Source organism: Camarhynchus parvulus, chromosome 1 (genome assembly GCF_901933205.1).
Source record: "Camarhynchus parvulus chromosome 1, STF_HiC, whole genome shotgun sequence".
Lineage (NCBI taxonomy): Eukaryota > Metazoa > Chordata > Aves > Passeriformes > Thraupidae > Camarhynchus > Camarhynchus parvulus.
The window spans coordinates 11,159,382-11,180,684 of record NC_044571.1 but is presented as its reverse complement, the minus strand read 5'-3'; the positions used below and the strand labels follow the sequence as shown (position 1 = coordinate 11,180,684).

The following is a 21,303-nucleotide window of genomic DNA, read 5'->3' as shown; positions in this document are numbered from 1 at the left end:
ATGGACAGCAATTAGTGTCTGGACATCATCTAAGTGAAATGAGCAGCTTACATGCTTCAGGTGGTATTAACCTGAAATTAACAACTTAATTCTGTTAAAGAAATTAGATGTCATCAGGTCAAATCCTCATCTTCATTTTATAAGGTTTACAGTGTTCTGAGTGTTTTTAATCTCAGGTGCAAGGACAGAGAATGTGAACCTTTAGTGATATACCCAGAAACCTGAAAGCCTTACTCAGCCACAGCTTGTGACATGCTCATAAACTGCTCATAAATACACTGCCTGGGGATAACCTATTTTGGGAATTACAGTGCCTTCCTAACAGGCGTTAAAAACTCTATACTGGACAGTCCTGAATAGACAGTAATTCCTCTACAGCCACTGAATTTTCCATGTTTCATCAGACATCAGCAGCACTCTTGTCTTTTCAATGATCTTCAGCTCACATTGCTTCAATACAGCTGAGATTCCCTGTCTGGCTGGTAAGAATGCTGGGTTTCCTCCTGCTGCCCAAAACCTGTAAATTAATCTTTTAATGGTGCCCTACAGTGACATATATTGCCTCTTCTTGAATTGCAGCTTTAAAATGCAAATGATACAAATGCAGAAAGGAAAGAAATTAATCAAGTAACACTGCTTAGTATCAGCTGTGTCTCAGCCATTGACTTTTATTATAACAATAACTAATGCTATCATCTACACTATTTTGGTAATAAATAATAGTAAACTGTTATTCTATGTACAGCTTAACCACTCTTCACGTCGTACTAGGCCTGTCCACCTGAGTGAAAAAGCCAACAGTGTCTCTGCAAATTAACAAGTGGGAGGTACCCAGGGCACCACAATACTACCGACTGCATCTAGACCCAGTGGCTGAATACCAGAGCATGTGCCAGCATCCCTGTCATCAGACCAAATGACATGACCTCTGGGAGTTTTAGAATGGAGTGTCTTTTCTTCAGCCTGCAAACACAAAAATGCAAGAAAGGGTTTGATGTACACCTGGTTCAACCCATTACGGGATTGAGACATGAGTGGAGTTTGCGGTCAGAAAGGTCAGAAACCTTTTATGTACTCTGGTGAGAAGCAATCATACTGGAAAATCCTAAAATAAATAAACTACAAACAACTTCGGAAATAATAATAAAAGGTGTCCATTTGCAAACAAAAAGTGCAGTTACCTTAAGCAAAATGTCCCATACTGGCAATATGCTGTAACAGAACAGCCCTTCATTCTCTCTAGAAGAGCCTCCTTCATGCTTACACACCTGTGCTTTCATTTTCAAGGGATGCCAGGTTAACTGCTACCCCTAAGTTCCACCTCTCTGCCACAGTTATGTTTACTGTCTGTTAGGTGTGTGCTGCACAGGGCTCAGTCACACAGAAAGATGGCCTCCTCTCAACTGACTACTGGCCAAGGCTGACTGAACCCAAGCAATCTGATTTTCTGAAATGGGCTTGAAAAGGACATGAGTGAATAAGCAAGCTTTAAAGAGAGGCCAGGCCATATGGAAAATCTCACTGGATTGCAGCAGAACTCAAATGCCTGATGTGTGCACTAGGCACGGGTCTTACTGCTGCAAACATGGAAAACAGCTGAATATGAATAAAACTTCATAATAAATACATGATTTAGTAGTTGCTAATACAAACTGTAATGGCAACTGAGGGGCAGTTCAGCCTCTCCAGGCAGCATTTCAGAAGGACAAATCAAGATACACAAACCAAAGAGGATGAAGCTGGCCAGCCTTGGTCACTGGGAGTTAGAAGCCAGCCACAAGACCAACACAGCAGCTGCTGCTGAAAGCTCAGAGGTGCCTTCCAGCATTCTCCCACCTTGTGTTAAGCAATTCTGACATTTCTTTCATGTAATCCATAGAGAACTGCCCCCCATCCTCTAAATTAAATGGAGAGCTGTCACCAGTGCACTGCAGCCTGCAAGGATGAGGGTGGTTTTCACCCTCTTGCCTTGCCCCGGTGAATTAGGAATGATAAACAACATTTCTGACAGCATCCTGCTACTGCAATTACTGTTCATGGTGACACTAATGCACCTTGAGGGCACTTGTACTGGCATGACACGACACAGGAAGGCTGGAGGAGGGGACACCAACAGTATGGCATGACAAGCCAAGTCTTCCTGGGCCATCATAGCAAAGGTTGGAGCCATTCTCAGCTTAAAGGCAAAATACTACTATTCAGAGCTAAGCTGTCTGACATTAAATGTTCACTCTCAGAAGATAATCTAAAAAAATTGAGCAAACTCAGACCACTTTGTGATTTCTGTTCCTTTTGTCTCTGCCCTCATGCAAAGGTCCGTGGTCTCCAAGACAGAGAAACAACACAAATTCCCTTTTCAGTGATGCCCTGGAGTCATCATGAAGGATGAAAAAATTTGTAAGGGGGTGTAAAATAACAGTGTAAAAAGAGCAGATCTGCTGCAGAGGAACTAATTTTGGAAAGAAAAGCAGTTGGAGCAGTTATTGACTCTTTGAAGACTTTCAGGAGGAAGTTAGAAGAAAATAGGAGTGGTTCATAATGGTGCAAATACAAACCAGGGATGTCAGCTTCTGATCCTTTGAAGCTCACATATAATGATTTTTACTACCTTTCCTATTTCAGCATTTATTTCTTCTCTATGTTCTTAACTTACATGATTCTTTTTATTTTAATCTATACCAACATTTAATTCCTGCTGCCATTTCAACTAAACATTAAACAATTAGATCATTTATTATAGACAGCTTATTATGTACCTTTAAGTAGCCATAACTTAAAGAAGAGTAAAAATTGCTCAACTTGAGTAAATTTTTCATTAACACTGATAAAATGCTACATTGTTTAAATACCAAAGAGCAGTCAGGAACAAGCACCTTAGTGTCTTAAAAGGAAAATCTCTGTTAGAAAGAACCACCAGTTGGAAATTTTTTGATACACAAATATAATTTCAATCAAGTATTTAACAAATATCTTTATAACCAGCTATGTTTTAGCAAATGAGCTCCAAGAGAATTTGAGAATACTTCCTTCATAGGCAGATTATTGTATCATTTCTTCCTGTCTCTGATGAAGTCCCAGCTGAAAAGGTTACAGGACGGCACACAGCACATTGCTACCTCCTTTTATTGTACTAAATAATGCTCCCAAGTAATTCAGCCTCATTTTTATTAATATCCAGACCTCCAAAGATAGAAAAATGAACCAATAAGTCTCACTTGAAATTCACCTATTTTAGCAAAATGTAGTGCAACAATTTGGAGGTTGTGAATTGGATATGTGAAGATTAATATTACTCTTCTTTCTTGGAGAAGTGTCTCTGGCATCTCGGAGGCAGGTAAGAAATGTTACCTCATGCCAGGATGCACCTTCCTCGTTCAGTTATAAAAATTAAGCTTTCAGTAATTTGTAAGAATTTAAATCAGACATAATCATCCCGTAGCAAATTATGATGTACTGGCATGTATAGAGAGCTACATCACACAGCACAATTATTCCATACTGGATAAGCGTAGAAGTTGGAAAATGGAAATGAAAATTCTTGACAGCATTGATGTACTTGGTCCCACTTTGCATTTACCCACTTGCCAAATTCATGCTTTCTACCAGATTTTTAAAAAGGCATACAAACTAAGCTCTTTACTAGCTTCTTTATATGAATTAGAAACAAAATTGGGATCCTAATGGAGGGCAAAATAATAAGATATAATGAGTATGCAATACAAAATCGACTTTAATAACATCTTCTCAGATAATATATTACTGAACAGTCTGAAAAGACTTCAAACATCCCATTATTACCATTTTGACCTGAGGCAAAGCAAAGCACTGAAAATACATCAAGGGTTCTGTTCAAGACTAAACGGGTTATACTTGTATTATGCAGTTTGTGTGAGAGTTAGGCAATGGTGATTACACTCAGTTCAAAAATAAAATAAACCGGTAGGTTATTCAGGAGCACTTCCATCAAAGCTTCACCCATGTGGCAGGACACAAAGAGTCACCTTGTCTCGTCTCTTTTGTACACATTAATGAACACCTCAGTTTACTCATAAAAATACATATTATGCATTTTCTAAAATCAGAATTGCTTTCACATTAATGACTGTTTGGTCTCAGCTCTAAAAGAAACAGAACAGCTCAGATAGAGGACTGCTTTTTTGGAGATTTAATGCTCCTGAAAAGGAAAGCAGCAGGAGAAAAATAAAGTTCACAAGCAAGTAAGAAACAAAATCTGCCTGAACACGTTCCTTCTTTGTGCAGTAAAAAATAAGGCTGTCTTAAACTCCTGACATTTGGGTGATACTCACAGTGATAAAATTCAGTTAAACTAAATGCAAACTGACTTCAGCAGTCACACATCTTCTGAACTGCTGACCTGAATCTATCAGGACACTTTTCTCCCTTATTACCTTTTCACTTCTTGGTATTTAAGAGTACTCTGGCTGAAACAGGGACTAGCAGAAGAAAAGCAGTTGCAACAGGACTTTAGGTCTGACCGACAACAGTATCAGCAATACCACGCAATCTGTGGATCAAAGGCAGCTGAGGAGTCAGGGTGCAGTTCAATTAACAGGCAACTATTTGAAGACCTACCTGTATTAAAGGGATGTCTGCAAGTGCAATTACCATTTGTCCTGAAACTTTTAAATCACTCACTTTAAGAGCAGAAATATGAAGGAGACACATGGGGCAATACGTTGTAATTAAATGTCAAGTCCCTACTTGTCTGCTTTTGCATTTGGTTAGCCTGAATTTACACATTTTATATCCCTTTTTGGCATACAAAGCTGCATTCTGGTTAATTTTTAAACCAACTGCTGCCACACTGCTAATACTATAAGGAAAAAAATCTTCACACTGCTTTGTTTCATTTTATATCACTTTTCTAAAATATTTTTAGCATGCTTGAACTGCAGAGCACCATAGAGATACCTGAGTTCACTTGAAATAGATTACACTGGCATAATTAGACTGTTTTCAGCAGCTAAACTAGAGTTTAGCAGGTGGTAATTTAAGCTATTTTTCACCATGGCAAATAAGCCTGCACAGAATGCTAGATCTGACAGTCCTAGTGCTCAAGCTGGTTTATGTACATGTGCTGTACAAATGTAACCTCCTTTATGAATGTAGCATATTTACTGATATTTCTTTCAGCAAAATAGCTTAATTTTTATTATACCCTCTATTATTTATTAACACAACCATTAAAATCAAAGAGTTAGCTATTAAATGGCCTGCCAAGCAGCCTACACTAGAGCATAGATTAACCTATTTTATCTTGTAGATGTGCTTCTGTTAATAAATTCCAAAGCTGCTAAAAAATGAAAAAAAAACCCCTCCACCAGAGAGGCACATCTGAAGTCATAATAAGCATGCAATTTGGGTATTCAAAATGACATCATGACAGCTGCTATGCCTTCTAAGTATTGAAAGTGCTTTAAAAATAAAGCAGTGGTAACACAGTTTGGCAAATTGCTTCAACTGGCTTCCCACCATCCAAAAGTCAACATTAACAGCAGCTTGGTTTGATTTTTTCATGTGCCTTTTGTAAAGCAGATTAGACAGTGAAAAGATTCAGGATTATTTTTTTCTAACTTCTGTTCCAGTCTTTCAGTAAAGAGATTGTAACAATACACCCAAATTACTTTATAAACCCAGTGTACATTCCAAATGTGCTAAATGAAATAAATTTCTTTTCTACTGCATGTTTGAAATGTGTGCCTTTTGTATTTCCCTTGCAGAAAATGTTAACATTGGTGAAAGCTCTGCCTCTCTCTTTCACTTAATTTTGGGTTGCTTCCTCTGGAAATCTTTGCCTTAGCAAATCATTCAGTTAAAAGGAAAAAAAAACCAAAAAAACCACCAAACATCTGGTAGAGATGCCTTACCTAATGACTGGTAAAGCTCAGTCATCTTGGGATGATCCCAGCAGGTCGTTTGCGTCTCATGGCTACAACACAAAACATGAAAGTTAGTAAAGAGAATTTCTCTCTCCATCTCACAGCAGAGGTGCAGGCTGCACATCAGAGCACAGTGCCAGATCTGTGCCCACAGCCTGGGCTGCCCTGGCAGGGGGCTCAGCAGTGCCAGGCGTGTCTTCCTTCAATGAGAGGCATTAACCTGGAGCACTTTATTCAGGCAAGGGCTCATGAAATAAAATTTATAGTACTGCTAATTAAAAAGACAGCAATATGTCAATGTTTTGAGGAATTTGCAAGCCATCAATTCTTAAGAACTCATTGCTTTGTACTGGTCATTCTCCAGTTGCTCCAAACTAGAGGACAGACATTTCAGAGGGCTTAGTTCTTAAAGAGTGTCTGGAAACTCTGACCAGACACCGAGATCCATATTTGACTTCCTTTCCCCTACATGCTCCCTCAACCCTTTCCCATGCAGTAGTAAAAACCACCCAATGTAGTGGGTCCAATCCTTCCTTTCAGTCCAGACACTTGTGCTAAAATCCCTGAGCCACAGCCTTCTGATCCACCACCAGCTTACACCACTTCTCACGGCAATATTGCACCCTGTAGTGACAATCTCTTCTAGCAAAGACTCTTGGCTGCTCTGCTTCTTTCCTGGGATTCCCAGGCCCTTTGCCTGGCCCTGGAGGTCCCTGTGCAGTGTCAGGCAGCAGAGCTGTTGGGAAGCCAGGGAAAAGCTGAAGCGGGGTTATGAAATGCTGCAGTATGACCAGAATGTAAATTGGAGAGTCTCTGCATTGAGGTCAGCAGCCTCCAGCTTTGCAACACAACGTGTTGCCGAAGGACAGGCAGCGTGAGAAAGTCAACAGAGTGAAGTGTTAGTGGATGTAGTAGCAACTCATGTCTCCTAAGGTTATACTTTTTGAGTTTGTTTTTTAATGACAGCATAGCTGACATGATTATGTTTCCATTAACATAGAAGGCTTGAAAGAAAATTCTCCTTATCTGTCCTGTAGCCAATAAAATCCCGTTCAATTCAAACAGAATTCAGCTGTATTGAGACAACTGTGAGTCTCCGTTAAAAAAAAATGGAACACATATATAGCATACCATTACTAGCAAATACATTTGCCATTTCTGTACTTAAAAGCAGAAATACAGGCTTCAACACACACACATCACTCTGGAGAACACATGCAGAAGAGCATGACCTGACCCACAGCACTGTGGAGCTCCTGGAGCACACAGCTTCCAGCTCCAGGAGACCAAACCACCACCCAGCAGCACCTGTGGGCTACACTGTGCCCTGGAACATTGACACAACAAGGTTGTTTTAGAGAACAAACAGTCCTTGAGTACTCATTTTGAGGCACTGATGTTCCCAAGTGCACATTTACCCTTTATAGACTAAGAAGAGGTAAAACTTCCAATGTATCACTTCAACACCACCTCTACTCAAGGAAAAAGAAAGTTGTGCCAGGTTTTTTTAGTACAATTTAATTTTAGCCTTAAAAGACAGGCTATTTATTTGATTCCAGTGAATACTTACTGCCCCAGTAACCTCTATATGTTCAGCAGCTTACTATATATAATATTTTCAGATTTTGCTCTGTAACTACAAGAAAGAATGAAAGGGATCACAAGCACTAAGCATAAGAAAAAAAACTCTACTGTAGAGCTGCCCTAGTTGAGCACAGGGTTTTAAACAAGCCCTGTTTCAACAACCTCAGCATTCCCAACCCTTCTCAATTCCTGCAGTGGCTGAAGGCAGTGAAAATGGGAGAAGGACGTCACAAAGAGCAAAACCAGTCTTGTGCTTTCCTCTGTTAAAAATGAGTCCTGCAAAGGGAGGTGGATGCAATTGTATTCAGAAATCTCAGCCCAGTCTGGTTTTTTTTTTTTTTTTTTTGGTTGGTTGGTTTTTTATTCCCAGAAACTGGGTAGCTTCAAGTGAAAACCTGTGGATCTGAGCCACCTGTATCTGAGCTCCTGCATTTCCCATCCTGCTTGGTAATGGGCAGGTTCTGCAGGGAGAACATAACACCAGAACCTTTTATCACACCCAAGTATAAAGTGTATTTTTGAAGAAAAACAGAAACAGCTTCATTCCTAAAAACTCAACTATGAGAAGCCTCTTCTGATATAGCAGCACTCCAAAGGAAAAGAGGATGGAAGTGCAATCATGGAAGAAAACCCCATAGACAGAAATGTCACGATTCAGGTGAACAGCTGCAGACCCAAACAAACATTCACACCTACAGACCAGGGGCTGCAGCTTGTTTGCACCCAAAGTCAATCCCAGGTCAATAGTTGCCCAGGCATGAGCTTGGCCAGCCTGGCTTAATTCCCCACAGGCAGATAGCCCCAGAAGTGGGGTATATCTGAACAGGAACTGTACCATGGTTTGTATGCGGAATCACATAGCAAAAATGAGAAAAAGAATTTATGTGAACAGTTACAAGAAGCCTCTGAAAATAACCTCCTTTCTGTATGAAATTAATTTGGTAGCCCCAAATTGTTCTATGGACGAATGAAATTATTTCAGACTCCATAGCTGTCAACTTGACAGCCTTCAAAGAAACTGATTCCCCACGAAAACATTTAAAAACCATTAGATATCTGGTAAAGGGGAATATACATAGGATTATGGACATATCCCATGCTTGTGTTGGATAGAAGAACAAAAGGATCATCTTCATGTGAAAAACTAGTACCAAAAATCAAAGTTATACCAATAAGTAATTTATTGATTTTTTTGTTATTCCTAAGGCCTAACCACGTATCAGTGAGTTTAGCGTGTATGGTTTAAGCTTATGGCATTTACTAATGCTGAAAATACACAACTGCTTTTGTAAGACCTTGTAAATAAAATCTTCTTTGCTAAAGAAACACTGGACTCCAACTGGTTTCAGGTATTTTTAATACCAGTAACCCCAAACCTCTACTCAGCATGGTTTTCTTTCATAGTATAAGATTAATTACCACGGGAAATGCACATTTTGTAAAGACTGATTTAATTTGCTTCATGTTCAAGTAACAAAGACTGAATTTGCAGGGCCAGTACATTTCCCCTTTTCCTTTAATTTGAAACTTCGTTGCAACTAAGAGGAAACACTCTTTTTGTAAGACCACAAAAGTCAGGCCAGTGGAGCCCCTAACCCTTACCCCAGCAGCTCCCCAGCAGTGAGCACCCACTGGGCAGAGTGCCCTGCACCTGCTGGATCCCACCTGGTACCAGCCCCAGCAATGGGCTGGCCAGCCCTCAGCGCCCCTCTGTGCTCCTGCAGGAGCAAGCAGAGGCTTGGAAGGGAACTCTAGAGGTTGAGTGGCCGTACGGAGCCAGGGCAGACTTTGCTGGTACTTTACATGCAGAACACAAGAAGGCTGCAGATATTCTGCTCCAGCTAAAAGGCGTTCGCCTCTCAACATCTTCAGCTCGGAAAATTATCAACTATTCTGCACACAAGGGCAGCTCCAGGAAAGGTTAGATTCCATCAAGGCTATTCTTCGTAAGCCTCTTTGCCATTTTCAAAGGCCATTTAATTGTGAGCTCTGGGGTTGGACCGGTGGGGGAGGATTTGTGTGCATGCCCTTATTGTGAGCACCGTCTGAAGTGAAATGCCAGCTCAGCAGTTTCAGGCAGCCTCAACCACACTTGGGAATGCTGTAGCATCCTTAATAGATCTGCAGCAAAGTGTTTGCCAGAGTTTCAAACTCTGGTGAACAAGGCTCTTTACAGCCTGCAAGTCGGAAAGACGTCAAAAGTGTAGTCTGAGTCCTCTTGACTAGCAGCTGAAGCAGAGTGAGAATATGTGCAGAAATAAGTACTCAAAACGCTTTTCCAACAAACCACCAACACAAAAAGACATTGGCACACACAGCCAACAGTTTTGCAATATTGCACATGCTCAAAGGATATATTTTTCAATTTGGCTCTACATTTAGGTCAACTAAATTGATCACTAGCTTTTAAATCACAGGCATTCTGAAACAAATAAAAATGTAAGTGCACTCACTTGGCTTATTTTCCTCTTTCTCACCTGACCTGAGCTGCGAAAGTGGAAAGGAAATTAAAACCAGGCCTGAAAAGAAGAAGAGCAGCAATGGCTAGTGGTGACACCTTGGTGCAAGTGTGACTGGCACACTAAACACACTGATAATTTGGTGGGATGAAAGCACAGTCTTCACTTGATGCATCCTTTGGGAACCACAGGACCACTTCATTAAAGGATGATTATATTATATTAGCAAGGATAATTTTTATGTAGGGAATTCAGTCACACTATGCCTGTGTGAACTCTGTTTCTGCCAACAGCAGAGAGATTTGTCTCTCATCACTGTCAGCAGAGCCAACAACACACAGGATTGGAAACCTGAAATCAAGAGATGATATCCTAACAGACACACTGGCTGAATTACAGTTACCTTGTTATGACTTGATCAGTTTGGACAAAATACAGTCATTTTTTCTTCATTCTTTTTATATTACTTCTGAGCAACACCAGCAGCAGGAGGAATTGAAAGCAACGCTCCCCCACACCCAAATTCTTGCACAAATCCCCCCCACATTCCTGCACCAGCCACGCTGTAACATTCACAAATCTTTTAACTGTTTTTGATTGCATCTCTTCTCCCTCACCCCTTTAAATAAATAAAAAAAGATCCTGTGTATTAACTGCCCAGCTCCAGAGCAGAATTTTAGGCTGCAACTGCAGAGTCCTTTTTAAACTCTTACAGCTCACTTCATTGGAGATACCAGAGCCAGTTCTGCTGCACTTCTCCCCACACCCTTCATTAGCAAATGCGACATGAACAACATGTGCAAATGCATAGATGTGCACAGAATAAAAAATTCTATCGCATAGCAATAGTCACATATGCTCCCAAAAAAGGGCCAAAATTATAGTGGTATTGTACAAAACTCTGAACTCATCTCTTTTCAAACAACATGATTTACAATACTTCTCACCTTCTGTCTTTACGATGAATCAAATGCTACTCCAACCACCTTATGACTGTTGTCAAAAAGCCAAAGTAAACATGATAGTTGTTTGGATTTTACTAAACTAACCTAAATGCAACTGAAAGAGCTTTTATGAATAGACACTACCTCTCATTTAAAAGAAAAATGTTTTCAACAGAAGATGACAGTGATTGCAAAGACTTAATATTTCTCTTTTTACAGTGCTTCATTAATTCCTAAGCTAAAACAAGTTAGTGCTATGGAAAGTATTAGCAACGTAAAAAGGTGGTACTCCTTTGTGCTTCACAAAGAACTACTGTTTTCATCTGTAAATCTAGAGACTACTGATCTGTGCAGAGATTACTTCTGTTTAAGCCAAGGATCAGCGTCTCTTCAGCAGGAATTTGACTTTAGCCTGTTTTATTGGCTTTTGCAAGATTTATCAGACTGCTGAAGGCAGGCACCGATACATATTAAAGTTTCTTGCCGATACTGGAAATGAAAAATAGGAGAAGGGCCAAATATCAGTTGTCAAGTACTGAATAGTAACCCTTTTTTTCTCCCATTGATGTTAAACATTTATTTTGTCTGCTCTGTCAGGGGAAAAGATTCCTGCTCAGTGGCTTGGTTTGGGCGAGCCTTTACCCCCCTGGCTTGTCACTCTTGGCTGATCTATTTGCTTTCCAAAGCCTTTCCTCTCCACTTCTGCCAAAGCAATTTCACTGCAGGGTCTTGTCAAATCCAGGCTTAGACAAGCGATGGCCTTGAACAATTCCTTAGTGCTAAAAAGGTCAAAGATCCCCGATATAACCAGGTTCCTCGTTTCCCCAGCTCTGCACACACACGCCTGCAAAAACCACCTCTCTGCCCAACTCCAGCGCAAGACACCTCCGGTGTCCCAGGCTGCAAGATGTTTTACAGCAGCTATTAAAAGGCAATATAAGGTGCCATATACCAACAAGAAATACAGCACTTGCAGTGCAACCGCCCGGAGGGAATCCCCTCCCAGCCTCTTCTACCTATTAACTTGAAAGATTACTTCTAAGCATGAAATTACGGGGGGAAAGAAGCCATACACCCCCGAGCAGGTTCGCTTTCAGGAATTCCGCTGAAGTTCACGCCCGGCCCGAGCTGCCCCACCGGCGATGTTCAGCGCAGGTGACGCTGTGCAGCACCGCGCTACCCCCAGAACCTGCGGAGCAACGAGGCGAGCCCCGCGCATCGCACACCTCCGGCACCGCCGCGGCTCCCTGCCGCGGCTTCTCCTGGCCAGCCCGCCCGGGCACAGGTACAGGCACCGGTACAGGCACAGGCATAGGTACAGGCACAGGTACACGTACAGGCACCGGCACCGGTATAGACACAGGTACAGGCACCGGCACAGGTAGTGCCACGCGTGCGTGCCGCTCACACCGCCATCTCCTACGTGTGCCAACGGGGCGCATCCAGCGCCCAACTACGGCCTCGGGAACGGGGAAAAGGCGCCGAACCAAACGCCCTTTCAAGTTCCCAGAAGAAACCGGGCGGCAAGTTGCGATTTCCCGTGTAAGCGATGACAGGTACGGCCGCCCGCCCGGCGCAGACGGCGGCCGGCCACGCCGCTCGCCGCCGCCGCCGCGGAGCGCGGCATGGCCCCGGGCCGCGCCCCCCGCCCGCCCCCGCCGGCACCTGCCGCCCGCGCCCCGCATCGCCCTTACCCCCGGAGCTGCTCCCTCATGGCGGCGGCGGATCGGCGGCGCCGCGGAGGCAGAAACAGCGCGTCCGCCCAGCCCAGCCGCTCAGCGCCACTGCAGCCGCCCCGCCGGCAGGGAGGGACGGCGGCAGCGAGGGAGGGATGGAGGGAAAGGGAGAGAGAGAGGGAGGGAGGGAGGAGGAGGTGGCGCTGCCCGCCCCGCCCCGCTCCCGCCCGGCGGCGGTGCCGGCGCTGCCCGCCCTCAGCTCCGAGCCTCCCCCACCATCCCGGCTGCAGGGCGGCTGAGGGCACCTCGCCCCTGCCCGGTCTCCCCGGTGCTGTGCAGCTATTCTGAAGGAAGCCCTCGGGGCTTCCTTTGGCTTCCTTTTTATTTTTTGGGTGTTCTTTGCCCTGGCGCTGGCCGGCCGGCCAGAGAGACGCGTCTGCTGAGAGGCGGCAAATCAGTTCGTCTTCAACGGGCTTGGGAAGAAAACTTAGCTAAAATATGCACCGAATCTAGATTTGAAATGGGCCTTAACCTGCACTTTTTTTTTTCTCTCAGCGTTTAATTTTGGTGCTTAAAATGCTTAGTGGTTTATTCATGAGTGGAATCAGGTAATTTCATTTCAAAGGGCTTGCCTTGGTCCCGCAGGGAAGGAAAGGTGAGCTTCTCCCCTGGATCTGTCAGTGCAGAAGAAATAGTTCCGCTCACACCGAGTTACTGTTGCAATGTTTCTTTCCATTAATTCCTACGCAATGTGCATTACACAAACTATGCATTACAAAAAGCCAGCAATCTCCTTTTGGTGTCAAGCACTTCAAATCAGCGTGGCCAGTCTCGCCTAATGAAGGCTCCCAGTCCTTCCCCTAACCAATTAGTTTTTCAAGCCTTACATATTGTAATTTCCTGGTGAAGCCACCCCAAAAACAACGTCTTTCAAATCAGATTGACAGAGTGGTTTTGGTTGGAAGAGACCTTAAAGAGTGTCTAGTTCCACCTTCCCTGCCACTAAACCAGGTTGCTCAAGGCCCCATCCAGCCTGGAACACTTCCAGGGATGAGGAATCTCCAACTTCTCTGGGCGACCTGTTCCAGTGCCTCACTACCCTCACAATAAAGAATTTCGTCCTAATATCAAATCTAAATCTATTCTCTACCTTTCAAATGTACAAAAGAATCTCCCTGTTTTTACTCTGGGAAGATGCACACCTGGAAGCATGGAAAATTCTTCCCACCCCTGTTACATGGATGTCAGTAGGCATTGAAGTTGGAGGGTGTTAGCCTAAGCACCAGGAAATTTAGGGCTCCCCTTAATGCTCCAGGTAGTTGGATTATCTGATTTTAAGAAAAGTTTAACAAGCAGTTCAAGGAAAGCCCACAGGTATTTTTTCTAGAAGCATTAATGTGAGAGACGCTCAAGGTTCAACCCCTCAGGCCCTCAAATGTAAATATAAAAATTATTGGAATTAAATGCTAAATTATCATTGTTTCTAGATGATTTAGGTTGTTTTAACAGATCTACCTCACAGTTTTCAGTAACCTTGTATCTGTAATATTGCCCCAATATGGAATAATTTTTGCGCAAGCATAAATTGCCATGTTAAAACTCATTAGACTGTGACTTTTCCATTTAATTTAGTGGACCTGGTATTGCATCAATTGCTATCAATTGCTCTGACTGTATCTTAGTTTTGACATGAATAAACTGGCTGAAGGCTGTCAATTGTGTTATATCAGCAGTCTCACATTTTTGCATTTTAGCCGAGTTTTAAGAAGTGACAAAACTCTCCTTAAGTCTTTAAAACAGGATGATTTTCATCCTAGTTGGGAGGAACCTCAGGGTTCCCTACAAGGAGAGAGCAGCTGCTCGTGTCATACAAAGGGACGGGCAGCCAGAGGCCAGACATTTCACAGCAAAAGTGGTTTGTTTTCCTTCAGAAGCATCTAGCACTGATTCCCTGATACACATTCCTTCAATTTCCACTGTTTCTGGAGCTTCCTGGCCTGCCTTAACAGAAGCTTGATGCTGCTATTATCATGCTGGTCTTCTTTCCCATACAATAGTGCCAAGTAATAAGAATTTAAAAACCAGTCTGAATTTCTCATACTTTGCATAATCTTCTTTCTCCTTGAGTTACAATTAAAGCATTGTATTCAATTAGACTCACAGCAGGTGAAAACCCCAATTAGTGAATCCATTTTCTTGGCTCTTTTTCCCTACCTTACACCCACACATCACTTTCTTCTTTTTTTTTTACAATAAAGGGTAACTTTGAGTCATTCTCCAATTGAAAAGCAAATTAACCCTTTGATCTCCCAACTCAAACTATTACTCACTCAAGAACAGCCAGGGCAAAACAAGAATGTTGAAGGATTAAGGAATTAAGGCCTATTGACTTTATAAATTGATTTTTATAAAAAAATCTGTTTAATGTAGTTCTGATTGTTGTCTCCAAATTCACCAAAGCTTTTAGCTATTTTGATTGACCTGAAAATTATATTTTTGCTGTATAATGTGCACAAGTAATACCACTCTTACTCCAAATTACTTTTAAACTACCCATAATTTATTACATAAATATGTTTTGTTTGCAGTGCAAATGACTACAGTCTTTGGCATTTGTAACTGAAGCCAATTTTTATGCCATACTTAATTTTAAACCATTTATTTGATAAAAGATAGTCACCTCCCTATAAATAATAAAACAGGATTACAGAGTAAGCAGAGTTTTAATTCCCTGTGGTGCTTTTCTAATGCAAGGGCTACTCAGTCAACTTGTGCACCCATAGAGACCTTAATCAGAGAAAGAGCTGTGTTTATTTCTCCTATATTGTTCTTTTGTCCTAGACTGTATCTAATCAATGTTTCTACGTCTTCAACATTTAATAACACCAGGTGCTTAAGGGGAAATCATGGCTGCCTAAAAAATGAGGGATGATATTTAGAAGTGGTCTTATTACCCCAAAACTCTTTCAGGAAAAAAGAAAAATAAAAAGATGACTTGGATTTGTAGTCAGTCTGACTGCATTGCTTGCTGTCCAAAGGGTCACTGGAATTTCTGCATTTAAGAAAGCAAATTTTTCTGTTCTAATAATTTTTCTCAGAATGTTGTCCCTTTTTGATGGAGGAGGAGCCAGAGTCATGTACACATTAAAACAAATTACATGAACATAAATTAATTGATTCCTAAGCATTAACAGTTGAGTTTAAAATCTTTGTAAGTTTTATGTACAAGATTAGCATCATCACTCCTTGTTACAGATGTGGAAACCCAATTGCAGAAATGGGTTGGGACTTGCCTAAACTCAGGCAGACATTAAAGGTACAAGTTTGCTTGTAACTTCAGCACTTTATGAGCTAGAAAACTAAAGGGATGTTTCTTTAATTTTTCTGTCATTGAAGGTGAAGATAGAACATTTTCCTACAAGGTAAGTCTTGCTTCCAGAGCTCTCTGAAGTGTGTAGCCTCCTTGTAAGTGTGGCTTTACCATTTCTCAGTTATCTGGACAGTGGATTAGTTTGCTTGGCATTTAAGAAGATATTGTGGTGCCCTGTGTTGTGCTGGCTAATTTGTTACACTGTTTGAGCCTGTTTTATTTCTCTTGGTTTAAATAAATGCTAAAAATCAATTAGGATGGTACAATGGTACTTTCCTGGTTCATGTGTCTTAAATATGCTCCAAGGGCTGACACCTCCATGGTGTCTGGGCAATCGTTTATAGCTCTCTCAAAAAAGCCAAGAGAATACTGGTTTTGGATGCTGCTAATTTGTTTTTGGTTTTTTGGCTTTTGTTTGTTTGTTTGTTTTTGTTTTTGTTTTTGTTTTCCTTTTTGCACATTACCACTGAAAACACATTAAAATATTATAAATGCAATGAAGAAAATAGTTTTGAAATGCTCCATTCATTTTCCCCAACACTGCACTGTAAATTAAAGGACTAATAAAACATTCAGAGCTCAGTATACTTAAAATCAGTAATTTACACCATAGGTACTGGGAAAGGAGCCTACCACTCACTGTCCAGAGGGAAACTCAACCTCTGTCCAACATGAAGGATGACAAGCTGGTGCTTCTTCTTACCCACGGCTCATTCTCTGCACTCTAAGGCAGGAAACTGGCAAATGGAGCTCACACATTTTTTTTTCACTGAGATATTCTTGGAATAGTCAGAGGAAGATGTATCTTCTTTTTTTTTTTAATTTTATTTTATTTATTTTTAAATTAATTCTGCAGTAAATATTACAGAGCTTGCAGCAATCTAATGCCTGGTATGGGAAGTATTGGTACCTGACATGTGTGACAGGAACATTTCTGTTCCTGCTGAATGCACAGCAGCACAGCTTTCACATTCCTTTGGGCTGTACTTGCTTTTACTACAGTAAGGACACCTGATTAAAAGTGAAATCTTAGTCACCCTACAAGATGGGTACAGTGGAGCCTCAGGAGCAGCCTGTGTGTGCCTTATGTTGCACCACACTGCATGCAGTTGATGAAAGGTGAATGAGAGGGTGCCTGTCATTTTGAATATATTAAATATACGTATGAATTCAAGCCTGATGAGATCTTGGAAAGGAAAATTTCGAGAGGCTACATTTATTTTTTAAGGTGATAGTGACAGTGGCAGAGTGTTCAGTCTCTACTGCCACGTGCATGACCTTGAAAAGAGGAGCAGAGTGGGACTGAGGTTGGGTATGATTGCACACATTGCTGGAAGGAGTGGATAGCACATCCTGATCCCACCAGTGCTGTGAGCTCTTCAGGTAAGCTCCTGTAAATAGCAAAAGCTCTTTTCTCCCTTCTATAAGAAACCACAGCAAAGAAAGAAAATTAAGGAAGGAGTAACCCTTACTCTTCTGGGATGGAGATGAACTGGCGTGTGAATAGTCCCAAAAATAGGAGATTGAGAAGCAAAATGCTGACATAATGCTAGAAAACGAAAAGTAGTAAAACCCCTTCTGAAGTAAGGCTTTTGGAAAGCCAAGAGGAGGAAAAAAACCCATATATATATATATATATAAATTAAAAAAGAAGACTTAAAATCTGCCAACCGAAAACTTAGGTCAAACAAAATTGCCTGCTGATCTTTACAATGCACAAATAAGACTTGAAAAACTATAATTACACCATAGTAAATTCTTGGTTTGAGGAATCTGTGTTGGCAAAATGAATGGTTATCATTATAGGGAGTAGGGTTGAGAAAAAAATGTGGACTAATAAGGATAAATTAAACAAAGCAGCAAAGACAAACTCCATTTCTTTCTTTTCTTTGCATGCCCAGTTGGAAATAAATGATTGTTTTGCCTCCTGGAGGGATTAAAATAAGAAGGATTTCATAAACTCTCTCACTCACTGGCGCTCTTTTCACCTCAAAATCTTTCTTTCTATGCATAAAATTATGTATTGCAAGCACAAAAGCTGGCTTACAAAATCATTAACTTCTCTACTGTTTCCTATCAACGTATAGATCTCAAGATCAAGAAACTCTGTATCTTGCAGTCCTCCTTCACTCAGGACCAGAAAACCTAATCCTAGCTACTGCTCACCCTGCATTCCCAATCCCTACCAAGCTGCCCCCTCTTCCAAAGGCTTCCACAGACATTAAAGAAGAAGAATGCCTTCTTTTTTGTACTAATTTACTTTTTGGTTGTTTTGCATTCCATAATATACATATTTTTGACATTATTAAATCTATTTTTTGTGACTAATATAATACAAACCGATTTTTTTTCTTACATTAAGGACTTTATTTTAAAATCATATTGATCATATTTTTAAAATCATATTTCTCCTTTGGGGAAAAAGCCACTGAGATCATGCTTGAAGATTATTTACCAGGATATTCCAATGGTTGGGCTGCAGTTAGATAGTAAAGGAAGAGAACAATGAAATCGATTGCATTTTATGACAGCTATATACAGGCAAGTTCCCAGTCAGACCACTAGCTGGGCAGAATTTGCACCTTTGAATTAATGCATTTATGTTTTGCTGTCTGTATTCTGCTTGTATTTTAGCAATGGATGCTTTGCTGTGTTCTCACAGAAACTTGTCGTTTCTCTTGCTTTGCAATATTTGTTGAACCTGTCCTCACTACCTTGTTGTTTCATCAATGATTATAATATACCACACATAATATATAATTCCAACTCAAGAGGCCCTGCCTATTTTTATGTACACACTAGGCTTTTTCATCCTCTTCCCAGAGATGTTGAGGCAGTTGACCTTAGCAAAGATCAGTTTGAGACCTACTCCTAACCTTTTCCCTTGACTGGGCCATACAGAGCCTTAATGTGGGAAAGGGATGGCTCTCCCTTCCTGCTAAGTCACATTGACAGAGTTTCAAAAGTAGGCAGACTTTAACTTCTACCAATACCCTGGTGTAAGATGAGCAAAGCTTAGTCCTGCATGGCAAGACTGCTTTGCTCTCCCTTCCTAAATATCTTACACGGGGATCCAGAGAGCAGAGCACTGCACCTGGGGAAGGAACCAGTCTAGAGAAGCTGATGGCAGAGGAGGCAGCTCCACCTAACTGGCCTCACCAGTAATTCCATCAAGGCTAACTCTTTCATCTGATCCAGGTGTCATTTCTCATAATTTATTTGCATAGAAATGCAGTTTCAGGTTCAGGGTTGAGCAACTCCTCCCAACCTGAGGTCAGAAATAAAAAAAATCTGGAAAGCAAAAGCTTAACATCTGCCATTTCTGAAATTGAAATTTTTATTTCATTTCTAAACAATATCCTGTGAAAAAAAAATACTTTAGGTGGAAAATGAGACAATTGTTCATACAGCTCTGGCAGCACCCTGTAATGGCAAGTGGCACCAATCTCATCTTGTCTGTGCCAAAGACTGAAAAATCAGTGTTTCTATACAGGCATTTGAAACAACTACAGGCACACAGATGCCTACATTAACTGGGGCTTCCAGAGACAGAAGCTATAATGGAGCCATGTCCTAGGGCACAGATATTATTTTATCCTAATTGAATCTAAAAGTATGTTAACATTTAAACCCTTCAGTAATGAGGGATATAAAGGAATTTTGAGGTAAGATAAAAATTATTTCTTAGTAAGTGGATTTCATTGATGAAAAGGATTTCATTTTAGTATCTTGTGGCAAGTCCAAGCATTTATGCTTTAGCACATGCTCCACATAATTCCAGACAGCTTCTGCACCTTCCATTTACTTAATTATACTATGATTCTCCCTACAAAGTACTGCTCCCAGGTTTAACACTTAGATATCTTTGTGTAGCTCCTCCTATCCCCAGCACAGTAGCTGGCAGTTAATTCAGGGAAGAATCCTGTGAGTGCCAGCTGACAGGAAAAAGTTTTGCTAAACCACACTGCACATTTTAAACTTCATGCTTATCAAAGCCTAATAACAGCATTTAGTGGAACTCAATGTCTAGGTGCACTTTCAGTATTTCATATGTTACAGTTGAGCCAAACGTCTCACGGTGCAATCTCAGCAAGAATCTCAACCAATTCCACTGGCATACTTTCATTCAGTTCTCTGATCTCAGTTATTTAACAGAAAATCGAATCTCTCAGGGAAAGAATAAACATGCAAAATGATGATTTCCTTTCTCACAACACAGCCAAATTTCACTGTGAAAAATTTGCAATGAAAATCAGAAATGCCTTGTCTGCCCAAAGAGCAGACATCAAAGAGCCTTGACATTTACGATCAAAGGTACACAGATGAATTCAAGGACCTTCCATAGTCCGTATCGAATCAAGAACAATGGTCAATGTATTTAGCTCAAAATCACCCAAAATACTTATTTTCTTTCTATACTGAGCATTTTCCCCCATTCAACTAAACAAACATTTGTATTTGGAACTATTTACTGCTTCTTTAGGAAATTGCTTTCAAAGGTGCAATCTAAATGCTGAACAGTCCATGCAACCCTAAAATATTAAGGGTTTAAATATTGGTTATGGTCTGTATTAACATTCTTAGACTCCTGCTGCTACCTCTAACTCCTTTGAACACATTATCAAAAATGTCAGCCTACACATCTACCATATCAAAATCTTCAGCTTTTTCTAGAATAGTCCAGACTTAAAGAGAAAATTCTTATTGCAAGCACTAAGTGAAGTTACCCATCTTCATCATCTCTCTCACTGCATGACACAGAAAGACAGATTATTTTAAAAGTTCAAAATACCTTATTTCCCGTTATCAGGCACAAGAAACATCACACAGTTTTTGTCACCTTCCTTCCAGGGAAAAAAGAAGGTATTAAATTAAACCAAGATTTCTCTATATCTACATGGTACACTACAAATGCAGAGCACAGCACTCAAACAATTTGTTTATTTAATAGTGTCCAGAATTTGCCATTTCAAACTGGCATACATTTAATACATTGGTACCATATTGTGTACTGTGTGGAAGATTTTCTACCTGTCATTAAAGTCAGAAAGAAGGATCTAAAGTCACACCTTCTGTTTCATAAAACACTACAAGTGTTTGAGCATTCATCTCTAATCCCAAAGTAACAAAATCAGTTTGCCATATTAAAAAAAAAAGAAAAGATAAGTTGCTGTTTTAAATCATCATTCTTCTCTTCAGGTAAATAATTTTTCTTCAGTTACTATCAACAGCTCTGGTCTGTGGTTGCCAACTTCAGAACAAAATGTCATTTTGCAAATAATTATCACTACTTTAGTTAATGCCTTTATACTAATGCACATCAGGCAAGAGAAAATGATAAAACAAAACGAGACCTACAACCTTATACAG

The 21,303-nt window shown here is 40.8% G+C and overlaps 1 protein-coding gene across 12 annotated transcripts in view; it reads right to left on the bottom strand.

Moving 5' to 3' along the window:
- DMD (dystrophin) overlaps nucleotides 1-21,303 on the bottom strand; it is a 1,148,514-nt gene that overhangs the window by 73,609 nt on the left and 1,053,602 nt on the right. For 8 of the 12 annotated variants that reach the window (XM_030961382.1, XM_030961390.1, XM_030961407.1 and 5 more), the window contains one exon: nucleotides 5,889-5,950. In XM_030961382.1, the coding sequence (XP_030817242.1) occupies nucleotides 5,889-5,950 (62 nt within the window). Of the gene's footprint in view, nucleotides 1-5,888; nucleotides 5,951-12,581; nucleotides 12,725-21,303 lie in introns of those variants that run through there. The other 4 variants (XM_030961459.1, XM_030961467.1, XM_030961441.1 and 1 more) reach the window with 1 other exon arrangement.